The following is a 24970-nucleotide window of genomic DNA, read 5'->3' as shown; positions in this document are numbered from 1 at the left end:
ATGATCCGGCCATTTGTATACACTGGAACATTTTTAACCATCTGACAGCCTGGCTGGTTAAGCCTATTTGTCCAGCTTTATGCAGATTATTTAAACAATGACCAAGTAAATGCTTTAACAGGATGTGGGGAAAAAAGGAAGAAAAAAACCAATATAAATGTTCTTTATATTGAGAAAGTCTACGTAAAGTCTATGTAAATGCATGTTAGAGAGTAAAATATGGGTTAATCACAAACATTAATTTTGTAATGTTTTCTGAATGTTGAACAGCTTTATTATCGTTACAAAAATGTCAAGAGTTGCAAAAAGTTTTTCTGCAGCAATAACAGCAGCTTGCAGGTGAAAACTTAATTTAATAGATAAATCTGTGACTAAATGTTTGCTTTCCTAAATTTTCCCTCTCTGAGCTCCAAGAATACATCAACATCAGTGAGTGTATTATTCACTGKGTTATTATATTGCAAGTACCAAAATTTCATCATCTGCAGATCAATAATTTGCCCAGAGTGATTGGACACCAGCTGCCCTGGATATTTTTAGTGACTGACGTATAATTTTTTGGGGRAAAAAAGTATAGTCTATTTATTTGCTGCTGCATCACAGCATTACGTTGCATTATTCCAACTGCTGCAGGTTTCCACTGCTCCAAAAGTCTGACCATCATGCGGTYGCATTTCGAGGAATCGGCACCAGAAAGAGCAGAGGAGGCGCAGCAGGGTTTAGTAAGTAAATAAGCTGCTCTGTTCGTTCGTGTGGGAACATGTTCGCTTCAGAGACGATTAAAACACAAATGTTCAAAATATGATGTTCTGTCTGCAACACAATAAATCACTTGCTGTGTTTCTGCGAAACATTTCAGCAAGACATACACACTTGTTAATAAATAATTTCTTTAAGTACTTTGTTAATTGGCAGATAAATTAATTTATAACACGGGAAAAATATCTTGTTACAAGTAAAATAATCTGCCAATATAACAAGAACTTAAGGAGTTATTTACATAAAATACGTAAATTATTTTATTATTTTAGGTAAAAAGCTACTTTTAAGTTAGCAAACTTGAAATATGACAAAACTAAGACATTTGCATAAGGAACTAAAAAATACTTKGTAGAATTTTGTGTTTTTGCAGTGCAGGATAATCAATTACTGAAATAATTGTTAGTTGCAGCCTGAGTTTCTTAAACATATATATTATTATTAAGTTCTTGTTCTATAGCGTCACAAATTTTGTATTTTGTTTCACAGTGTTTGTTAAAGTACCAATAATTTCAGATTTTAGGTTATTTTTAATAAATAGTTTACATTTTAGTTCATTATCTGCTATATTTAAAATAAATTTAAAATTACACTGTTCTTGTCCAAAACATGCCAAAACTTTCCAAGGAATCATTTTAAATAATTGTGGTTTTAATAGAAAACAATCCGTCTAAAGAAAGTTGAACTGAAGGAGCTTATGGGAGCATAAAGATCTGCTGCGCTGTCATCGCATCAACAAACATTCAGATTTTCCTGAAGCACGACAGACACCCACATCAGCTCCTCCTCCAGCTCCTCCCCCCTCCGTTTCATCCGTCTCCTCCACCTCCTCCACCTCCTCTTTCGCGTGTTGCTCGGGGCTCTGAAGCAGCATGAGAGGTCCATCTACGAGGGAATGTCATGCAGCAGCAGCAGCAGCTCAATCGGCATCCGAGCAGCAGTGAGGTGACAAAAAGTGATTCATCCTTGAGGATCAACACTTTGTCTCCACTTTAATTCCAGCTGGAGAAACTTTACGACCGACTCTCCAAAATACAGATCTGGAGAGGGCATGGTCGGTGAACTGTGATTACTGCTCCCAGGAACCAGAAGTCCTTCTTGGCAATTTGTGTTTTTCGGGCGAGAGATCTGGGCAGAGGCTTCGAAGAACCTCGACTGGTTTTGTCACGCAGATACTCAACAGCTGTTGCTTTTGCCACCTCGACTTAAAGAGGAAAAAAAAAAAAAAAGCTGCAGGATGCAGAACTCATATGATCCTGACAAACTTGTTTGCATAAAAGTGCTCTGTTCTTAGCAACTGGTGAGGATGCGAGATGGCGTGGCGACCTACCTGTATTTGATAAGTGTGTTTTTCACCTCGTTGGAGAGGAGAGCGCAGAGGGAGAAAGTGTGCAGGAGCGAGCAGGGGAGGGGAGAGCCAGCCGGGAAAGGTGCGAGGCAAACGCTTTGAGAGGAGAAATGACTCGCACCGCGGGGAGAAGAGACTGAGCGACCGCTGCCAGACAGGAGGAGGAGGGAGGGGGAAAAAAATAATAAGATCTGGTCAAACGCCCATTTTGTTCTGGAGCGCCGCGGTGAGTATATGACAAAYATAAGAGCAGATTTCCAACATCACTCATTTTTAGTTGCTGTATCGTAAATGCAGGCGTAGTTTATATAAAATATGTCAACTGTCATTCAACTTGGGTGGGAAACTGCATTTTCTTATGCAACAAAAGGTTATTTAATCAACGCTTAACTTACCCAAACTGCTGAATATCATGTACAGAATAAATTTGAGATAATTCAAGAGAAAGGAGCATTAAAACACTTTGAATGTTTAAACATGTTTAAAAAAACCCAAAATTATACTTTCAGGAGAGGAGAAAAAAATATTCTGCTCATTATGAAATGTTGATGCACAAAAATTAAAATTTATATCAAATTATGACACTAGATAATTTTTTTTTAAATTGCTGTACGTTTTGTTAAAAAATAAATAAAATTCCTGAAAGGATCCTCCTGAAGAAACGCAGATTTCCTTAAACTGATTGTTTTTAATAAAATTCGCAGCTCAYCTTGCAGTTGGTTTTAAAATTAAAAATGAGCTGCCTTTCTGACTCAACATGCAAAACCTAAAAATTCCCTTCATGAAACAGAAAATGTTCAAAATCTGCATTTTTAAAGAACTAATATTTACCCTGTTAATTTTGTAAATGAACTAATAAGGTTTTTGCAGACTAATGATGATTCCTGTTTTTCTTCTCTAACCTGCCATGGTTTTATTTTTTGTAAACGCCTAAGAGGTAAAAATAACCTGCAGCTTGTTTAATAGAGGGATAACTTTTAAATACAAAAAAAAAAAATAAAAGATTTACAGGATCATAATCAAAGTAAGTGGCTTTAACCTTGATTTACTTTTGTAATTAAACTCAGCTTAATTAAATGTATAATTACCAACAAAACAAACAAATCCACCTTAAACAGAAAACGATCTTGGTGCCATCAACTTMAACTTGTTGTGACTTTTGGTAAAAGTTTTTTTTTCCTAAATGCAGCAGATGGAAACAGTGGAGAGAAACAAYTCCCTTTAATAACAGATTTATACAAGCTAATTGCTAACTATCACATGTAAATCTAACAAATCCACTCATTTAAAAAAACATTAGATCAAGCATCAACTTTCACTACTTCTRCTTTTTTTCTGCTACACTTTCTCAAACAAAAACATTCAAAGCACAGGTGTCAAACTCAAGGCCCGTGGGCCAAGTCCGGCCCGCCAAAGCTTTTTATGTGGTCCTCTAAGTTCTAGGCTAAACATTAAGTGTGCTTAAATATTATGTTATCAATCAAACCAATGTAGTTTTTATCAATTTACTCCCAAATTATATCAATCAGTCCCTCCAGTTTATTGAGAATTATCGTGGAAATTCACATAAAATCAACAACTTGCGCCAACAATCTTGAGTTTATTGCAGATTTTTGTCAAAAAATTTAAAAATCTTTATTTATACTAAACAGCTGCCTCAGCTTTAATTGACGTCACATAGTCCATGATCTATACAGCGAGGAATAAAAAGTCGCATTTACTGTCTTGAATAAGTGCAAATATTTCCAAATTAGTACCATAAACACTTTAATTTTTATTTTAAAAAATTACATAAAATCACAAAAAGAAAGACGTAATCCTGGAGGAACTATAAAGATGTTCAATAATATTTCATTTYAAGGATTCACTGATATTTTAACAGTTTGTGATCAGGTTTTATCAATAAATTYTGACACAACCGGCCCTTGAGGATCTGGATTTGGCCCAAAACCAAAAGGAGTTTGACACCCCTGATCTAAACAGCAATGAATTCAAATCAGGTTTGGATTTGTTCTGGGTTTTGTAAAGATGATGACTATTTTTAAACAACTCCACGGATTGTTCAGTGGGCTGTTCCACATGTCGGTACTTGGAGACAAACGGACCAAACACCTGCGATGATTCACTTCCTATTTTCGTCCAGGATCTAATTGAACGACTGCGATCATTCCTCCGCTTTGAGTCCAACCTGTTCAGCCAAACTGGAAAATCTTAATTAACAACATGATTGGGAAGATTTGTCTCGGTTAGGAAATCGTCCTTGCGTTTGTCGATCCAGTTGGCCAAATCAGTGACGCYGTAATGCGATTTCCTTTTGTTTCATCATGATTGAGCCTTGATAGGTGCCCATTAGCGGCCTCKGTAAACTACGGCTGCGGGGGAGGAGGATTGATCCTCGTGTTAATGTGTGCGGATGGATTACAGCGCCAGGATGAAAATAACTGGGCAGCAATTTCCCCAAGTCTTACAGACTCATAATATCAGGATGGCACCATGCGCACCGACGACACAATCAACCCCCAGCATCGCAGGAATACCGATGAGAAACAAACAAACTGGTGCAAACCAAAATGAACCAGGTGACGAAAACCTTTCTGAAAATATTTAATCAAGTTTTCAACCTTGAAAAATATCCGCTGCCTTCCATCACGCAGGACACAAAACGTTCATTAAATCCAGCCGGGAWGGGTTTTAGAAAACRCATCGATGATGCATGAAAGCATTCAATGAGGCCTTAAAATCTGAAATGTGCCTGACCTTGAATTTAAAGCAAACAGTTTGCTTACATAATTTCATGTCATTTAATGCCACACAGTAAAATGAATGCAGATTTTAAAGCGGTTATAAAAACACTGGAACTATAATATGTAGCGTCACTGCAAAAACACAAGATCTTACCAAGTATATTTGGTCTAGTTTCTAGTGCAAATATCAAAGTAAACCAACACCAACTTAAAAGTAACTTTTAGTTAAGACATAGATGCTTATAAGCAAATAATTCCTGAACAATTCCTRAACAKTGATCCCAGATCCTCAGGAGAACAAGCATTCTTCTGAGAAGCATTTTGATGCTTATGTTGCCCCATAGTTCAGAAWGTTTACCTGATTGAGCAAAACCAATGTGATTTTTGGATTCAGCAGATCAAAATTGGCCTAACAGTTGAAAAACTCCAGAAAATGTTTTGACCAAAGTCACAGGTGACAACGTGAAGCTCTTTGAAAATGTAGCGAGTGGTCAATGCTAATAGCTAACTTCAAATGCTCATATAAACAGGAGAGACCGTTCTGGTAGGCGTCTTCATTTCACAAAACGGTTATGATTGGTTCTGTTATTTTCAGTTGAACATCATGTTTTTATTTGGAGTATCTTTGAGAAAAAGTGAACATTTGAACTTTGCGTCAATTGTGCAGCAATTAGCATCAAAGACGTTATGTTCCTCTACTTTCTAGATCTCCTAGTTCTCGGAATCTTTTTAGATAAAAGGTAGATATACGCAACGTACAGATGTTGAACGGCTGAAAAACATTGYGCCAAATTAACAAAGGTAAGATTGTAGACTTGACTAACATGAAGTATAATTATTCTAGTTGACTGGAAAAGCACAAGTTGTTTTAAACTGCTACGGTCAGCTAAAACAGACTGAACATATGAGAAGTTTAAGCTTTTACTTCTCTGAAAATGTATTTTTAATTTTACCTTCAAACTCTCACAGATGCAGGTTTTATAGAGTCTCTTTCTTATTGTGGAATCATGAACCTTAACTGGGACATTTTGCAGACTAATGATCAAATTCTAAACCATTTCATTTATTAGAAAATGGAAACCAAATGTTGCCGTAACGCATTAGAGGAGGATCTCCAGTAGCAGTCAGTGTCGCAACGATTCTGAAGAAGCCTCTGGCATCATCAGTAGTTGGAAAGCACTGCTAATCCACCTCGATAAGATGGTTTGAACTTCCTCTTTCTCTCCCTGCTCTACATTCAGGAAGCTCCAGTTTCAACTCCTCAGGGAATTGAGGTTCTAGTTCAGGTGTAGTGAGATTATAATCAGATGCTGTCAGTTGTAAAAAAAATAATAATAATAAAGAAAAAGAAAATGCATTGTTGCCATGGTTGCACATAAAAAACTAAGAGCAAAAATCCTTTCAGCTGCACAGAATCCAAACCAGAAGAAAAACACAAAAAACAAGAATCAAAAGTGTTTAAAAAGATCAAAAGTAACGAAGCAGAGCTTCTCCAACATGAGCTTAATYTCTATAGCAGCGGTGTCAAACTGATTTTTGTTTTGGGCCAAATAAAGATCATGAATGCTCTTAAAGGGCCGGTTGTGCCAGAATGTGTTGATAAAACCTGTTTACAAACTGTTAAAATATCAATGAATCCTTAAAATTAAATATCATTGAACATTTTTCAGTCCCTCCGGGATACATATTAAAACTCCACATGTCCGACTTAAAACTGCCATCATTTTTTAATGATTTTATTTATTTAACTAGGTTAGTCCCATTGAGATATATTTTTTTTTTTACAAGGGAGACCTGACCAAGACGGCAGCAGCTGCACTGTTGCTACTTTTGCATAACCTGGAATACMTTATGGCTAATTTGCATTAATAATATCTTTAACAATGGGCTGATCTTGATACGTTATCAAACATTTAAATATTCAGCAACAGCAAACCAGCAAACTTCAAGAGCAGGTTGCWTAAGAGTCGTCCGAAAAGAAGAATGGCATTTCCTCATTTCGTAATGAAATGCCTCATTTCAATTTATTTCATGAAATAGATAAAATGAAATGAATTTCATTTTATCTAATAAAATGAAATAAACTGATTCTGGAAATATGAGTTCAGTGTAAGACTCTTGTCAAAAAAATAAATTTAAACTGGATCTCTAAAGCTCTCATTTTGCAGAATCTGGCATTAGAGATAAAAAGATAAAATACTTCAGCTTGTTGATTAAAATGTTGAAAAACCTTCCTATAATGAAACTCCTTTCTAACGCCTCCACCATCGCCGTAAGTAGAGCTCTGCTTTCAACCTTTCTGCCCTGAGATTTTTAAAATTCGCAAGCCTTATGAGATACATTACAAAATGGTGAGAAACACTGCTGCAGGCCATTCCTCTCCCGAAATACAGAAAATCTCCAAATACTTCTGTTACATTCTGGCCAGATTTCACTTTACAGCAGAAAGCAGAAGCATAATATGTAATATATAGTAGCTGCAGCCAAAAGGTGACAGTATATGTTTTGTAGATTCCAGTACTTGTTTTTTTTTTTTTTGTCATATCATATGGCGAAATAAAAGAAAACAACTTGTGAAAGCATCACCGCCCACGTACAATTATGCCTCCTCTAGAGAGCAGCAGCCTCTTGCTGTATGTGACTAATGCAACAAAACACAGAGGCAAGGAAGATGAGTCAAAAAAACTTAAAACAACAACTTTACATTTACAACAACCAGAAAGACACTAACGCTTTAATGTACAGCTCTGGAAAAAATGAAGAGCCCGCCGCACTGAACGCCGTTGAAAACCTGCTGGTTACTCCACCAAACGTTGACCTCTGAACTCTGAGTTAAAACATGAGGATTGTTGCTTATAAATTAATATGAACTTGCTTGAAGAGTGAAAACAATGCATCGTTTATTATTTTGACTACTTCTCATTTTCTGCCAATAAAAACTAAAATTATTGCTTGTAATTTCAGAAACATGTTGTCAGTAGTTCATAGAATAAAAGTTTATTTTACTCAAACATAAACCTATAAAAAGTAAAACCAGAGAAACTGATCATTTTCTTAATTTTTTCCAGAGCTGTATTAAAATTTACAGTAGAAAGAAAGTACACCTGTGTTCACTTCTAGGTTTTCAAATAGTTTTTTAAATAAAATCAACCAATAAAAACACACAAACTCAGTTATGCTGTAGCAAGAGAATGAAATAAAACCTGAACTGCAAAAGCCATTTGTAGAAAAATTAAATACACCCCTGCTACAGTGAAAAAGTGTAAAATATTGACTGAAATGAGAAAAAATTCAAACAAAATGTGATGTAAAGACAAATAACCTAAACAAAAACAGTCAGTTTTTGAATAATCCAGGATAATTAGAAAAATAGTGAACAAGAAAAGATGTTACAGCATGAAATGTATCCATTTAGTTCAGTATATAATGGATGGATGAAAACATAATACATCAGCACCATATTTAGGAGAAACCAGACCGTATATTATGACGTTAAACCAAATACTGCAAGCTGATTGGGTGTTGGAAAGGTTAGGATTTGGTTTTTGTAGATGTTGCTGAGTAAACCACAGATTCCTCTGAAACCCAAAGTATTCCAGAGATAAAACATGAGGCCATCTGTCTGACAGCTGAAGCTCAGACTGAAAAACGGTCCAGTCAAAGCCTTCATCCCAGTAAAAAAATGCTGTTATGGGACCTTAAAAAGGTTTACTGTGTCTGCAAATCTCAATGAATTCACACAAAGAAGAGCATAAATTCTGTTGGACAACAAATTATTGCAGATGTTACTGTGATAAACTGCTGATTTGAGATAATTTTAATTAATATAATGGTAATGACAAACATATTAATGCAAGACCACATTCTAAAAGACGAATGAACTTTAAATTACTAAGAATATTTAAACACTGGAACTGGAAGACATTTTAAATATCCAAAGTAAATAAACAAAATAACAAAATTAATTTTGAAGTCTTTGGAAACAAAATTGTCCTTCAAGAAAAAAAAAGGKCTGGTTGAGACCAAAACACCAAACTGAAAACTTTTATCTTCCAGTTTTTGGTAGAAAGAGAAAAAAATGCACAGTAAGTAGATAAATATCAAATAAACTACCAATTGGATGGGTAGTTTATTTACCTAAAGTGCCTATAGACTTTCATTTGTTTGAGTATTTGATTCTAAAAGGTTYAATCTTCCTGGAATTGGTCTTTAAGGCCTYTTARATACTTATTATAATGGTGCATTAAACACCATGAGAAGTTTTTACAATTCATATTAAGACAAAAATATAAATATAATGCTGTAAGATCAGAAGCCACTTATTAAACTGCTATTTAAAGACACCAGAAAAAACAWGTTGATTATGTTTATTAGTCTGTACTACAAACAGAGTTCGCTGCAAATTGTTTCGTCTGATTTTTATGAAGTGAACCAGCTGCCAGAGCCGAGACAGGCAGTCTGTTAGCTCACTGTGTCCTTTGGAGATATTTTAATGTTGACAGAGAGAAAACAGAGACGGCAACACATAACRATGTGTGCTAAGCAAACAGAGGTGTGGAAATWGTTTTGCAAATATCAGAATTACTCATAAGAGAAGCCGTCGGCTGCTTGGAGAGCGAGACAACAAGAAGGTTAAATGGATTAGGAAACAGGCTGTTCAATTTCAATCTGTCATGAAAAATAAATCGGCTGTTGGAAAGAAAAACAAAAGCGTGGTAGGGACATCATATGACAATATTTTACACGAATAGATTGTTTAGATTTAATTCACAAATTTTAGTTTCTCTTGAAATGCTTAAAAGTGTTTTCCCCCTTGCAATTACAAAAAAAAACACTATTTAGCATCAACTTCTGATGAATTTATATCTTTCGTCTCACTGTAAGATTTGACTGGAAACGCTGTAAAATAAGTCACCCAGCATTACTAAAAATTTAATGATGGACTACAGACTTTTAGCAGTTTAGAAAATCTGGCATATGCCAGAGAGAAAACACAAACAACTCGAGCAAACCGATCGCAGCTCCCACAGGCCCCACTGACTGGGATTTCTGAGGCAGATAAATCGTCAGTAGTTCTGTCGGAGATGACACAAACAGCAAAGATCTGGCTTGAAAGCGAGGAAACCGTTTCAGGCTTCAAAGCGCAAAACATCAGACAAATGCAACAAAATTGCATTCGTGAAGATGCGAAGCACAAAATGACAGTGTGAAAGCAGGCAAAGGTTGAAGGTCACGGCCACAGCGTGCAGACCAAGAAGGAGAGCTGCAGATTAGAGAAGTGAAGTAATCGGTCCTAATTTACCGATTCTGGAATTTTCTACAGGATAAACGTGACTCAGACATGGAAGAACGATGGCAGGAATGTCAAACTCATTTTGGTTTTGGGCCAAATCCAGATCATGAATGATCTTAAAGGGCCGGTTGTGCCAGAACGTACTGATAAAACCTGTTAAAATATTAACGAATGCTTAAAATTAAATATTATTGAACATCTTTTCACAATTTTGTGATTTTTTTTGTGATTTTTTTGCAATAAAAATCAAAGTGTTTGTGGTTCTAATATGGAAATATTTGCGCTTATTTATGACGGTAAATATGACTTTTTTGTATAGATCATGGACTATAATCTGACATCAGTTARAACTGAGGSAGCTGTTTAGCACAARAAAAGGTTTTTGACAATTTTTGAGAAAAATCAGCAATAAACTCTCAATTATGTATTAGTGCAAAAAAGTGCAGGGATTTGTTGATTTTGTGTGAATTTCCAGGATAATTCTCAAACTGGAGGGACTGATTGATATAATTTGGCAGTAAACAGATAAAAACTGCATTGATTTGATTGATAACATGATATTTAAGCTCATTTAGTGTTTAGTCTAGAATCTAGAGGGCCACATAAAAAGCTTTGGTGAGCCGGATTTGGCCCACGGGCCTTAAGTTTGACATGGTTTATGGGATACATAATCATTAATAATTACCTGCTGATTAAAATAACAGTCTCCAGTTTTTAATGATACTTTCATTTCAATGTAAATAAAGATATTAATMTAGTAGGAAACAATTGTTTTAATTAATGAGGGGATTAATTCTAAAAAATGTAAATATGAAAACAGTTTTAATTAAAATAAATTCTAATTTTTTTGCTATGAAGATGTATAGCTACTTCTACCCTGATTTAGTGGAAACTTTAAAATAARCGCTCTGCAGGATTAATCATCTATAAAGTTTCTTTTTCAAGCAGTTGATCTGAAGAAGCAGAAATCGGCTTGACTTGGTTGCAGATGGAAAAATAGGCAGTTTCCCCCCCATCAGTGAGAGCACAACTAGGTCAAACTAATAATAAACATCTTGAGTGTGGATGGTGTTACTGAGTGAAGAAGATATAAAGTTAGCAGTTCCCAGTATCAGTGGGTCCAAGGAAAACACAGAAATTAATGAAATTACACCAATTTTTCTTCATCCAGTTGTATAGATGATACGAATGCCTAAATGAATAAAATTTTTGTGATTTATGGTTTTATATTTTACCTAGAAGTTGTGATATAAAGATTTGGCTTTTCCTGTTAAATTTTAGGACTGATTGACCTGAGAGTTATTTTTTATTCATCAGTTCAGGTCACATATTTGACATTATAGGTGTGATATTTCAGTTTTTCTTTTCTCATAAATGTGCAAAAAATTCCTTCATTTTAGTTTTTCTGTCGAAATGGAATGCTGAGTTCAAGAGAAATAATATGAACTTTTTTGATTTTAGCAAATGGCTGTATTGAAACAAAGTGTGAAACATTTAAAGGGGTCTGAATACTTTCTATACAGAAAAGAAGAGATTTTTAAATATTTGTTTTATATGTTTAATTTGGCCCTTTACTTAATTCATTTTTAAAAGYATTTAAAAACATTTAGTGATCTAACCAGCCTGCAGAGACAATCTGTGAAGGAAGCTGACGCTTTGACATTTCAAACGGCAACATGACGGATTTAGAAAGTTTCTGCATCAAAATCAGAAACAAATATATTAATTTTTTCCTCCCACTGTAAGAATATTGCCACCATTGTTAGCTTGACTTCAATGAAGCAGCACTGTACATTTTTTTCTTGATCATTTGCAGTAAATAATTAACCAAATCAAAGAGTCCAGGGGGCCCAAACAAAACAAAGGCAGCAAAGCCGACATCAGAATCCACACAGAGCAACACAGCATAGCCAATTAGAAAACAAAGACTGTCGGAGATATTCAACAACAGATTTTCTCAACAAAAAAAAAATCAGCAGCAACATCAGCGAACAATCTGAGATACTGGAGCAGAAAGAGTAGAAAGTGATGTGCTCTTACCCGCTGACGCCAGCAGCACATGGAAGTCGGTTCCTCTCTGAGATGGCGTGCCGTCGTCTTCCTCCGCCCTCTCCGACGCCTCGTACCGGTCCCAGTTGGACTCCAGCTTTCTTCTGGAGAACATCGCCGTCCTATCGTCTTCATCTTCGAGGTTCTCCCCCTCGTCTTGGTGCTGAAGGAAAACGAAACAGAAGGGAGAAAAAATACCTAAAATTAAAGTCAAATGGAAAACAAAAAATCTAGGAAGTATTATTGTAGTGTTCCTTCAAAACAATCATGAAACTTGAACTGATTATATTTTAAACATTTTCACTATTTAACCAAATGACGACCACTATTTAACCAAATGACGACCATTTATGGTTTTAACACAGAAATGAAGACTGATTAAATTTTATCTGCTCAAATCATTCTTTTATAATAAACCACACTTTTGAAAAGGACTTTATACACTTTCCTGTAATTCACAACTGTAAGCAATGCCGACTGTTAAAAGATAAACAGCATGCCATGTCAACAGTGGACTCATTAAATTTGTTGGAGTCGTGGCTCTTCCTGTTTGTCTGCAGTTATYATAGTAATGATTCTCTGGAAACATGCTAAAGTCAATTTTCTTTCTTTCTTTTAAGTCAAGCTAAAGGATGCCCATTCTCGCCCCCAGCCATGTCATTAGACACCACACGGCAGGCGTGGATGCACCAAGGAGATTTTTGTGATTGCAATCAAAGAGCCCCCAAGTAACAACATTTATTTCTATGATTGCAATCAAGGTGCCCCTATTGTTTATCCTCTAATTCTGTCAGAAGCATCAAATGACTCAACATGCTGGAGGAAATCAGGTGTAATTTCAAAGGCTGAGGTTCTGGATGTTCATTGTAAAAGTGTTTACATGAACATTACATTTATTTAGAGGAGGCAACAGTTCTCAAAAGTCAGTGTCCTGCATATTTTAGATGTGTCCCTGCTCCAATACAGCTGTTTGAACAGCAAGTTCAACAAGTTTCAACTTGTGCAGTGGCCTCGTAATGAAACATTCATTCAATTCAGGTGTGTTGAACAAGGGAACATCTAAAACATGCAGGACTTAAAACATGCAACTAAACTCCAATCCATGCCGAATTGAAGACAACCTTATTTTTAAGCTTAAAATATTATCTAGAACCGAGTTTGTTGGCTCACAGACAAAAAAAGTTAGAGTTGCAATCCTCTTCAATGAAGTTTGGTGCAGCGGTTCTCACCTGCTGGGGAGCGTCTGCTGCGGCGTGGTAGCCTCCACCGCGTCCTCGCCCCCGGTGGTCTCGCCTGCCCCTGCCGCGGTGTTGGCCGCCTCTCCCCCGACCTCTGTGCTCACTGTTATGGCCGCCGCCGTCGTGTCCACCCCGGCCGCCTCTCCTCCATCCGCCTCCCCTGCCTCGCATGACTCTACCTTCCATAACAGTTGTTTTTGACTGAGTGTCGGACACATTAGCGAGTGGCACCGCCAAAGAGGTACTGCCGCAAAATATGTCCCCGTAAAAATGTTTCCGGTTGAGTTTTTTTTCCCCCAATGAATATTCTTTTCAGAGTTAAATACTGACAGTATAATAAAATAAAATATAAAATACAACATATATCAAAATAAAGTTTAATAAGAAGCTTACTAAKAAGTAAAAATAAAATGGATATTGCAAAAACAAACTATAAAGTTGTTTAAAAAGTAAAGTGTTTTTATTATAGCAGCTCTGAAAACAAYAAAAGTTGGAAATGTGTTTAATAAATTAAATGATTTCGCACATGAAAAATTACCATACTAGTACGTTTTATGGCTKGAGGGTAGTCAGACTGTGGTTGAACCCTTTCCACCTTAAATGTAACTCAAACTCGGCTTTTCTGAACACAAAAACACAGTTTAAAAATCTRAAATTACTCAGACCTGGTGGCAGCTATTTTAGCTGTAAAATCATTAAAAAGTCATTTTAAAAAAAGTTCTTGATGATTAATTAAGSATTTTATCATATTTTCTATATTAATGTATCAACATTGTTGTTTTTGTTTTATTTTAGGCTGCCAACTCGTCTTGATGGGGACTCAAAGAGGAGACTGACTACTACTAAGGAAAAACTAATAACAGAAGASAATGGATGTCCACAACAGCACTTTAGGCAATGGGACAGTTCCCTACAGCCTCTTGGAGGTCATAGCCATCGCTACWGTGTCAGCCATCGTCAGTCTGATAACYATAGTTGGAAAYGTACTGGTGTTGCTCTCATTCAAAGTAAATAGCCAGCTTAAGACCGTAAACAACTACTACCTGCTTAGTTTGGCCTTTGCTGACCTCATCATAGGAGTGCTGTCCATGAACTTGTACACCATGTATATACTGATGGACAAGTGGCCCTTGGGGAACATTGCCTGTGACCTCTGGCTGGCAGTGGATTATGTGGCCAGCAATGCCTCAGTCATGAACTTGCTTGTGATCAGCTTTGACAGATACTTCTCCATCACAAGGCCACTGACTTACAGGGCAAAGAGGACACCGAAGAGAGCCGCCATTATGATTGGGCTAGCTTGGCTGGTGTCTTTTGTCCTTTGGGCGCCACCCATTCTATGCTGGCAGTACTTTGTAGGAAGGAGAACAGTTTCTCCCGACAAGTGCGAAATCCAGTTTTTAACGGAGCCCGTGATCACGTTTGGAACGGCAATTGCTGCTTTCTACATCCCGGTCTCAATTATGACCATCCTCTACTGGAGGATCTACAAGGAGACGCAGAAACGGACAAAAGACCTTGCAGAGCTTCAAGGACTCACAACTGGGAATGTCCCAGAGGGGAATAAACCACAGAAGGCAATGATTCGGTCTTGTTTTCATTTCCCCAGAGAGAGAAGAGACCAGAGTCAGGCCTCCTGGTCTTCGTCTACTCAAAGTAACGTTACTAAAATGACCAGCAGGTCAGATGACGCATGGGTGACAGCAAATCAGACCACTTCTTTCAACAGCTACACATCATCAGAGGAGGAGGAGCATCGGGTTTCAATAGAAACCCCACAAGGATCATTCAAAGAGCAGCAGACGGGACAGAGTAATAAGAACGGGGAGGTTCCAGATTATCCAGAGGAGGAGTTTTGTTCCACTCCTCAGAAGAAGAGCCATAAAAGCTTAATTTCTTACAAGTTCAAAGGTAGCTCAAAGGGTAAAAATGACAATCCACCGAGTCCAAAACCGTGCCCTCCAGAGCCAGAGCAGCCGGTCAAAAAGCCGTCCACCTCTTCATCCTCCACCGCTTCTAAGCCCATAGACTCCGCCATGAAGAACAGGATCACCAAGAGGAAGAGGATGGTGCTTGTGAAGGAGAAGAAGGCCGCCCAAACCCTCAGYGCCATCCTCCTGGCCTTCATTCTCACATGGACACCGTACAACATCATGGTGCTCATCTCCGCTTTCTGCTCCAACTGCATCCCTGAGTCCCTTTGGCACTTGGGCTACTGGCTGTGCTACGTCAATAGCACCGTCAACCCGATGTGCTACGCTCTGTGCAACAAGACCTTCCAGAAGACCTTCCGCATGCTCCTGCTCTGCCAGTGGAGGAAGAGGAGGCGAGGCAACAATAAGATGAACTGATGTGGTGGTTAATGCGTTCTATCCCCACATGACGTTGATATTTGTTGATATTTGCTGATATTTGCTAGTATTCATTTGAAGTGTGGTGGTTTTTGTATTTATTATATGTTGGTAGAAAATGAGAAAAAGTCAAAATGACTGGAAGGAAAGTTTACTCAGCATATTAAAGTAGATAAGCACCCAACTGTAGTAAAAGATGAATTTATTTGAAGGCTATTTGCACATCTTTTTTCAGTAGATGGGCATATTTAGAAGGAGTTAAAGGCTTTACAAAAGTTACCCTGAATGAACATACCTCGGATTTTCAAACACTTTTGTATAAAAGAGCCGATGTGAACGCATGAAGGAACCAAAACCTTTCTTGAAACGGATTGATGATGCCTCCAAACCTCAGAATGAAGAATCTGTACTTTGTGTACCATGGTGGTTAATGATGCTGCCACTATTCACAGCAAGAAAAACGGATTAAACAAGGATAATTCAGTGTATTTTTTCTAGGTGTTGTCTTCAATCTGTGTTTCTGGGCCCAGCATAAGTTACAGAAGTGCAAAAAGCTTRAAGTGCTCGTTAATGACAGCTGTTAATGTCATTGTATTTGTTGCATTGTACTGATCTTTTTCAATGCTGATTCAGATACACAGGTTGATTTGAGAAGATGTCATTTTTTTGGTGACGTATCTGAAAAATCTCCTTATTTTTCATCCCGCCACATTCATTTGCGCTTTCTTAGTACGAGATTACCCATCATTCACTTGCTTATTGCTGCTAACGCTGCTTGCATTTCCAGTATTTCTTTTCTTGTTGGTTCTTGATGTGATTTATCTGGAAAAGTATTTTGTTTTGAGACTCACAACTCAGCTGTTAGTTAAGTCTTCTGAATAAAATTCCAACTATGAYTATAACAACAATGGGATGTTAGGTATCTGTGATTGTGACTTTTCAAAAAAAGAAACAAAAAGTTGAGTTCAGTCACGTTTTCTCAACTYAAGATTGAAGAAAATAAACTTTGTGAATTTAAATATGTCAAAAATTGCAAATAATTTTGCTATAGTTCTCAAAGGTGTGCMAAACCCAGCCAGGTTTTGGGATATGAAACCAAAATAAAGCTTTTTTGACTTTATTTTATATGAAAAATCCTGTACAATTCAACTTTAAAGCAACTTAATATTTTAAAAATGAAAGTGGCATTCACTAATCCTAAAAGAAACTCTTATTTCAGCWGTTAATTTTATCCACAACAAAACATTTTTTTCAGTATGAATAAAGGCAACCCCAGAGCATGATGCTGCCAMCACCATGCTTCACTGAGATGTTTCGTTCCTGATTTGTGTACCTTTTCAATTTGTGCCCCAGATGTTTATTTTCTGGTTTCATCAGACCAGAAAACATTCTTCCATCAAGTTTTAGGAGATTTTATCCAGGCCTCGATGAAATCTCAAAAGAAAAAGATTTCGTCATGGAATCCTATTCATAAATCCAGACTTGTAGAGAATAAAGTAGACTGTTGCCCCACTATACACAAAGAACATTTCACAGAAATTCATTCAGCTCCTTCACTGTTTCTCGTCTTTTAAGTAATTTTGGAGAATATTCTGGATGACTGAGAAGACTTTCTCARAGTGGTGAATGATTTCTGCGTTGATTCAGTCGTATGTTTAGGATAATCAGCCAGTTGAAATGAAGCCCTACTACTTTCACGTTTCTGGCAGAGGCTACAATATTTATTTCTTTGGAAGCGAAAGAGGCCCAAAGCATCATGGATCCTCCACTGTACTCAACAGTAAACATGTTTATTTGCCAGATGTTCATAATTTGTTTTATGCTATATCAAACTCGTTTTCATTTCAGGCCACATCAAGATCAAGAATGTCTTTAAATTAAAATTAGAATATAAAAACACTGATCTGTAACAACCTGACTTTAGTGAGCAGCAATATKGACTTGTGTTTATACATGTACAAAATATAGATAGCAGTAGTGTTTGTTTATTCTGCAGTTTCATCAATTACAGTGTTAAAACAGGGAGATTGACTTTGAACAATAGACATTGTTACTGTTTATTTATAATTTATATGCTTAACTGTTTAAATTTCCCAATCTAAAATTTTATTTTATACTGTTCTGTAAGGTTTTTGTACAAGATGCACATCAGTTTTAATGTTAAACTCTTTATATGCATTCAAAATGACTGTTGCTAAGTTTTAGAGAAATGCTCCATTCCTCAACCGAACATACAGTAAATAACACTGAATCTGGTTAATTATGTATAAAGATATTTACCAGAATATGCCAAGTTTCACACCCGTGATTAAATGTAAATTTCGTACACTGTTTGGGTTTGGTGATGTTTTCTTCCATTCTGCTTCTGGCTTTTGGGAACTTATCTTGTGTTTAAGGGCTAACTTGTGCATTTTGTGAATTTTAAAAAGCAGTAGTTGAACAGTAATGTACATGTGAGATTATTTAAGGATAACATCCCTACCAGTATCCATCATGTAAAAAAGACTTTATATGTTTGAATGATGACTTTGTATTGACCCTTTGCAACTACGTCACTAAATTATTCGAGGCGCCATGATGGACGGCGGAAGTGAGCGTTAAACACAGCGACTGAAATTGGTTTCCAAAGTTGTTTTTGCCAGTTTATTCATGGCTTCTACTTRTTCAAGTTCAGCTAATTTATCTGTGAATGTAACACACCTGATTGGGAATCATAGACGGAGATATTTACAGAAGTTGGAAGCAGCTAGCTTAGAAACCGACCCAAACCTCCTCCCTCCTGACGTGTTGATCAAATTACCGACTCTGCCTGAATTCACACCACATGATTTATGTGATTATGTCATAAACGGCGATTCCCCTTTACACAGAGGAAGCCTTAAAAAGGTAGAAAAGACAAGATGCTAACCACTTCTTTCCATACATGCTAGCCTACATGATGATGCGGCATTGTCTCCATGGTTACACGTACATAATGCAATATTGAATATCATCTTTCTAATCATACTTACATATGAAGTTCATCAAAKTTCTTAACTTSTAAAAAGTGTTCGTTGGAAATCCGCGGTTACACCGAGGGCTGACAGTCATTATGATTAACAGCTGCTCTCCACCACAGCCGTATCTTTCCTCATTAAAAGTTACAAAATAAAATGACAAGTTTGGTTTTCACCCAYGTCTGTTTGCGCAGCCGAATGCGCAGCACGGTGTGGCCATTTTTACTGCGAAATCGACTTAATAAAAGTGATATTAGGCCCCCAGATGTGCGTTTYTTACATGAGCGCATTGGTTGTTTTGACGTCCGTCATGGCGGAGCGGAAAGAGTTCTGAAKACCGTGACGTCACGCGCAAAGGGTCGATACTGCTCCAACTGTAAATCTGTCCCTGTTGAATTTAGTTATAAACTCTGTGCCTTTTGTTTTGTTTATATTTGTGACTGAATCTGTGCTGCTCTGAACTTTTACACTTACAATCCAAATAAACGCAGAAAGAAACAAAGTCAGACGGACGTTCATAAAGACTCAGCAGCGTGAAAGTCACGTTCTTTATTTCGGTCATTCTTTTTCCAGGTGGGAAAATATTATAGTTGGGGTCAAAATTATTCGCATCCCTCGCAGATTTAGATTTYAAGTCAGTTTTATTCAACCAAGAACTAAATAAGTCGGGCATCTTTAAAAATACAATATTTTTGAAAAACGATGTTCTATTTTTTAATTGAAATAGCATGTCAAAAAATATTTATAATCTCCTCCAAGGTTGGGCAATATGGCCGAAAAAACGTATAAAAATAAAATGAATGAATGAATGAATGCTTTTTTGTTATTGTACCAAATCTTAAAATTTATTTCAGTACAAGATCCAAAGACGATAGATAAAAACGGGAGACAGGGTGCATTTTATATCAGTTCATATCAAAAATTACTGATTAGTTTTTGTTTAAAATATCCCAAATACACATAACTGCTTAAAAAAACAACAAATAGGGGTGAAAGGAGAAAATTAAAGCAACTCATGAAGAAATTGCAGATAAAAGAGAAAAGGTCACATCATTAGTCTAGCAGTATTTTGGATATTTAATACAAAAGTCTAACCAATAATTATCAATGTCGACTGATGGGAAATGCTTATATTGTGATGTTTTTCAGCCATATAACCACTTGCGTACAAGTTGTTTTCCCCCAACCACATGTTAGTACTTAAAAAAAGATTATATATATATATCATTTTTGCATTTTAAATAAATAAAAATAACTTTTATAAATCTATTTTACTCAGTACTCCTCAAGTAAAAGTGTTTGCTTCACTTGGTTCAAATTCTGTAATTGCTATTCAATTATTAATCAATTAATCACAACATTGAAAGTATTTTTTTTTTTTGCAGTAGAAGCATCCTTTGCTACAAATTATCAAGCGTATATTAAAGAAATGCTATGCTGTTGCATTTTGGGCAAGAAAATGTTTATTTTCTTACTTAACCGTTACGTGCGTTACGCCCTAGTAGAAAAGATGTGGAAAATCTTAAATATCAAGAAATAAGGACATTTTACACAAACAACCTAGTTAATGATTTTAATATTGATTTTACTTCCCACTTTATTAAAAAGCAAAATCAGCCACACCTCCATTACTCTTTAACTGCCAACCGCCGTTGCTTTAATTTACACACCTCAGGCACATTATGTACAGTATGTAAGCATACAGTGCACTATAATAATTCATAGAATGAGGTCAAGTGTTTACTCCCAAACAAATCAAATCTTCTCAAATAAAAAAAAGGTTATATAGCATTTTAATTTATTTATCTATACTTTTAAATAAGAACTCATCTTAAAATTTCAATTTCATTCACAGTCGGATTACCAAAACGTTCCAGGAAAAGAAAAACTCTGAATAAGTATATAGGCTTTTTTTTTTTTTTTTTTAGATAGAGGAATTTAGCAGCAGTGGGAAAACTACACAAGTAGAACATACAACCAGGAAGTAGGAATAATAGCTTTAGCAAACATTTTCCAGAGTGCAGGTTGAAACCAAAACACTCAGCTCCGTTTCAGACAGTATATTGAAAACCACGGTGCGCTCCGAACATTTACTGATGGAGAAAACTGTACAGCAGACCCAGGCGAATGGGAAAGGGAGGAAGTTACACTTGAAAAATGTTGCTTTGACGTAGTGAGTCAGTTCCAGCAGGTTGGTGCGGTACTACCTCCGCTTGGCTGCGGGCCTGCTGCCCTTGCTGCTGCTGCTGCTGCTGCCGGCCTTGCTGGAGCCCTTGGAGCCRGAGAAGAGCTTGGTCATGAGCTCAGAGACGTCTGGAAGCTCAGGGTTGGGGTTCAGCATGTTCATGGACTGCTCCATCTCCTGCACACATGGAAAGGATTTAAGAAACTACAGACCAGCATCCTCTGGTCGTCTGTAATGTTTTATTTAGGGGCATGCATAAGACTGTCATAAACATGATATAACACCTGTTATGAACACGAAGGAGTCTTCATGAATGTGATGAAGTGTTGCAATGACACACTTAATGCAGGTTTTCAGTCATCTTTCCATTAAAAGTGCCATTATTTACTGAATAATGCAAAGTTTTACTGAATCTTTGCATTAAATGGGTCATTATTTACTGAATGACACTTCATGAGAAGTGTAAATATTTATGAAAAGTCCTTCATGTTCATAGCAGAAGTTATGCCATGTTTATGGCAGTCTCATGTCAGACTTATGCAAAACAAGTCAAATAAGGTGTTCCCACATTGAAAACCACTGGGCTGAAGTCACTAATAATGTCTACAAAGGCTGAAGTTCACCATCATATGTCCCTCTGTGTTCCTGCCTCTTCAGAACCATTTCCATCCTTTTCACAAAGTCTGCCCCCATCTGTCCCTCGTTGTTTTTTCCCAGTTGTGGGGAATAACCACCAACAATACCCAACGTTTCCCCCGAGTGCATCACAAGTCTGGCGGGCCACCAGGCTTTACTTGCCTCCCCACCAGACTGAGCATTGTTTGCTTAATTCAAATAGGATTTTTAATACACCAGTGACAGTAAAGAGGGATTAAGCAAAGAGGTGTGCATTAAGTRTGCGGTCCCTGCACATCCCTGTTAACCTCACACTATTATTTCCAAATTATGAAGCCTGCTGGTACACCTTTGAATTTTTCTGACTTTTAACATTTAACACAAAATCACAGAGGGCTGCTGTAGCGCCTCTACCACCGGGCTTAGCAAGTTTTCTGAGGGAAACTCTGAACACCGATCATGATTATTTCAAATTTCGAGCTTCAGGTTCATCAGTCTATCTGAAACCCTTTTCACTACCAGAAGGTCCTGAATAAACTCCTCATTTCCCTTTTCATCTACACTGAAGTAGAGCAGTGTGAGCCCTGCTCTTCAGCTTCTAGCCTTGCTACCTTTACATTTGGTCTCCTGACAGATCTTATACCACTCTTCTTCTTCATGCCCAATTCTCTAATTTTACCCGTCCTGGCCAGTCGTTGCCTAGAAAATTGATTTTATTCCTTACAGTTCTCTGAGAGAAAGTTATTCAATTACAAATCAGAATAACCAGGTCAACATTTACACACCAGAATACCTTTTACATCAGTTAAAAATGCTGCTTGTTATAAACGCCCAACCGGAGACCTGAAGGCGTTCCTTACCTTCCTCATCTCTGGGTCGTTGGTGTTGACGACTTTGGGCAGCAGAACAATAATGAGCAGAGGTAAAACCATCATCATCACCTGCAGAAGCAACATTTAAATGAGGAATTCACCTGGAGCTCAATTCATTGCTGACAAAAGTCTAAACAGGTTCATATGTAAACTGAATGTGACAAGATCTAAAACACAAGTAGTGATAATTAATTATACAGAAAAAACAAACAGGTTTAATATTCCTTTTACAGGATCTGAGCTCTATTATTGCTTTCCCGATATTGCCATTTCTAAGTGAGCCACTGATTAGTTTTATTACCATTGGATTCATGAGGAAATCTGTCCAGCCCCAAGTTTCTCTCTTCATGAAGTAACTGTGAGGGCCGCTGGCTCTGATCTGAAGAGGGTAAGGCTGGCGAATCACCTCTGAAGTCTTAATGTAGTTCACAAGACGCGCCCTGTGGAGGAGACGTGGCTTCAATATGGGTCACGGCTGAAACTAATGTGTTTTTGGATTAAATYATGGTAAAGCCTTACCTCATTTTCCCTTTGGAAGTGATATCAACACGAACTGGTTCAAATCTATATGTAGGGGTAACAACTTCCACAACATAAGATCCTGAAGGGATGTCATTYACTGCAAAACTCCCATCAGTTCTGTAAAAAACAAAAGGGCAACATTKTTGCAAATAATAGTCATTTTTGTAAAGATTTCTATATTATTAAARACAGCTTTAAATCACACATTCTGCACCCACAACACAGCGTATCCTTAATATTAAAGCAATAAAAAGATATAGCATCAAAACTGTGTTGTTTTTGTTTGAGACATKCCAAATAGTTGAGTGAAATAACACTGAAAGGTAATGTGAACACAATTTTCTGAAAGACACCAACCTCCTGTACAAGAGTGACAACTGTTGTATCTGGGGTAACACATGCATACATGGCAGTAATTATTTAACTGCATATTTAATAGTTGTGTTCAATTATAACTGACTATTAAGTGCATTTTGCATTTGAGTTATGACATATGGAAAAATTGCTTTTGGGAAAGTCACGGGAGGAGGAGAAACGACTCCAATCTGAACACAGAACTACACCTGGAAACGAGTGTTTGGTTTGTATCCATAGAGAAAATAAAATAAAAGGACTGTTATGTATTGTATTGTTTTGTACTGTGAACATGTTATTCTTATTAGCTCCAATATTTGAGAACAACTTTTCAGAGAAATGTTTTGTATAATAAGAAGCCATTACCCGTTATGTTTTGTAGAAAACATTGGTTTGAACCGTTACTATGTTGACAACAGACTACTCTCAAGAGGCCCACACTTAGCATTTAGCATGCGGGCCTTAGCTGCTGTTTATGTCGAAATTAACCAAATTYGTGTACATGGTTAATATAGTTATATCCAGGTGTATTAACATKTAAGTAATCTACCAGTTTTAAGCCATTATTTGTGTTCAGCATCAACCGTGCGGTCGCCTGATATTGAGATGCTAACCAGCACTGCTAACACTAAACACTTAGCAAACAAGCTAACCGCTGGAGCGTCTTTAGTAATTTCTTACCTTAAAAATCCCACATATTCCTCGCCTTCTACCAAGACTCTGGCCGTAGAGACCCAGTCTTGCGTTTTCACGCCAGGAACGATCGCTCTTCCCTCGATTTTGAACTTATCTCCGTTCGGCTGCGTCGATACGCCTGCACCAGGCCCCGTTTCCATGTCGGTGAAACAGCTAACGAGGACGAGCCCGGCATGAATGAAAAGCCATAAGAGCGGTACGCTTCCCCTCTGCGACATGCTGTCAGTTGGTGTTAAACTAAAGCGACCTCAAATAATATTCGCAGTGACATGTATTTGATGGCAGGTTATGGGAGAAGTGCTTATTTCAATATCAGCTGTCTCTGCGGGGAAGTGACGTCACATCCGGAAACGCGATATACACATTTCGGTACCAAATGTTTTTTTTWAATTGTTTTATTTATTACTCTTACTATAATAACTGAATTCAATTCAAAAATTATTTTATAACCACAGAGATAAATTAAGTTGTATCTTAACATTAATTTCCTTCAGAGGTAAATGCTGTTGGCAAGAACGATCTCCTGTAGCGGTCAGTATTACAGCGAACTAGGTGAAGCCTCTGACTGAAGAAAAAAAAAGTAAAGTTTCATAAAAAATTTTATCTATCGTGGATTGTTGTTAGACATGTAATCTGTTAAATTGCCAAAGATTGGTGGGAACAATCTCATATGCTTTCACTGCACTTCCATCTACTAAAGTGTAAACATTTGGCAATAATGTTTCTAGCTTAAGTTTAGAGATTTAAAGTTGCATTTACTCMGTTTATAATTTGTCTTTGAGTATATWTTTGCTGTTTTGTCCAAAACTGTCACCACAAACTKGACTTTTTTTTTCCTCAAGGAGGACCAGTTTTTTTCTACCATTACAATCATATACTTGACTAGAGCAGAGATATCCAATATTATGAGAACTGATGTCGAATGTCACAGAAGACTGGTTCAACAAA

General features: G+C 37.0%; 3 protein-coding genes across 3 annotated transcripts in view; 1 reads left to right on the top strand and 2 right to left on the bottom strand.

The window, feature by feature from the left end:
• Positions 1-13678, bottom strand: part of aven (apoptosis, caspase activation inhibitor) — a 37567-nt gene extending 23889 nt beyond the window's left edge. Inside the window, exons 1-2 of the mRNA XM_017302122.1 lie at positions 13423-13678; positions 12185-12356 (exon numbers count right to left, since the gene is read on the bottom strand). Coding sequence (XP_017157611.1) covers positions 12185-12356; positions 13423-13617 — 367 coding nt within the window. The 5' untranslated portion in view covers positions 13618-13678. The remainder of the gene's footprint in view (positions 1-12184; positions 12357-13422) is intronic.
• On the top strand, positions 1438-20700 carry chrm5b (cholinergic receptor, muscarinic 5b). The gene is made up of 2 exons (XM_008397381.2): positions 1438-2333; positions 14227-20700. The coding sequence occupies exon 2, from the start codon at positions 14301-14303 to the stop codon at positions 15780-15782; it is 1482 nt and encodes a 493-aa protein (XP_008395603.1). The 5' UTR covers positions 1438-2333; positions 14227-14300; the 3' UTR covers positions 15783-20700.
• emc7b (ER membrane protein complex subunit 7b) lies at positions 20338-24369 on the bottom strand. Its single transcript, XM_008397383.2, has 5 exons — positions 24008-24369; positions 22970-23089; positions 22752-22890; positions 22439-22519; positions 20338-21140 (listed from the first exon to the last, which is right to left on the bottom strand). The coding sequence occupies exons 1-5, from the start codon at positions 24238-24240 to the stop codon at positions 20982-20984; spliced, it is 732 nt and encodes a 243-aa protein (XP_008395605.1). The 5' UTR covers positions 24241-24369; the 3' UTR covers positions 20338-20981.
• Positions 24370-24970: the final 601 nt, after the last annotated feature.

Source organism: Poecilia reticulata, linkage group LG21, assembly GCF_000633615.1.
Source record: "Poecilia reticulata strain Guanapo linkage group LG21, Guppy_female_1.0+MT, whole genome shotgun sequence".
Taxonomy (NCBI): Eukaryota; Metazoa; Chordata; class Actinopteri; order Cyprinodontiformes; family Poeciliidae; genus Poecilia; species Poecilia reticulata.
This window is presented reverse-complemented; position numbering and strand designations above follow the sequence as displayed.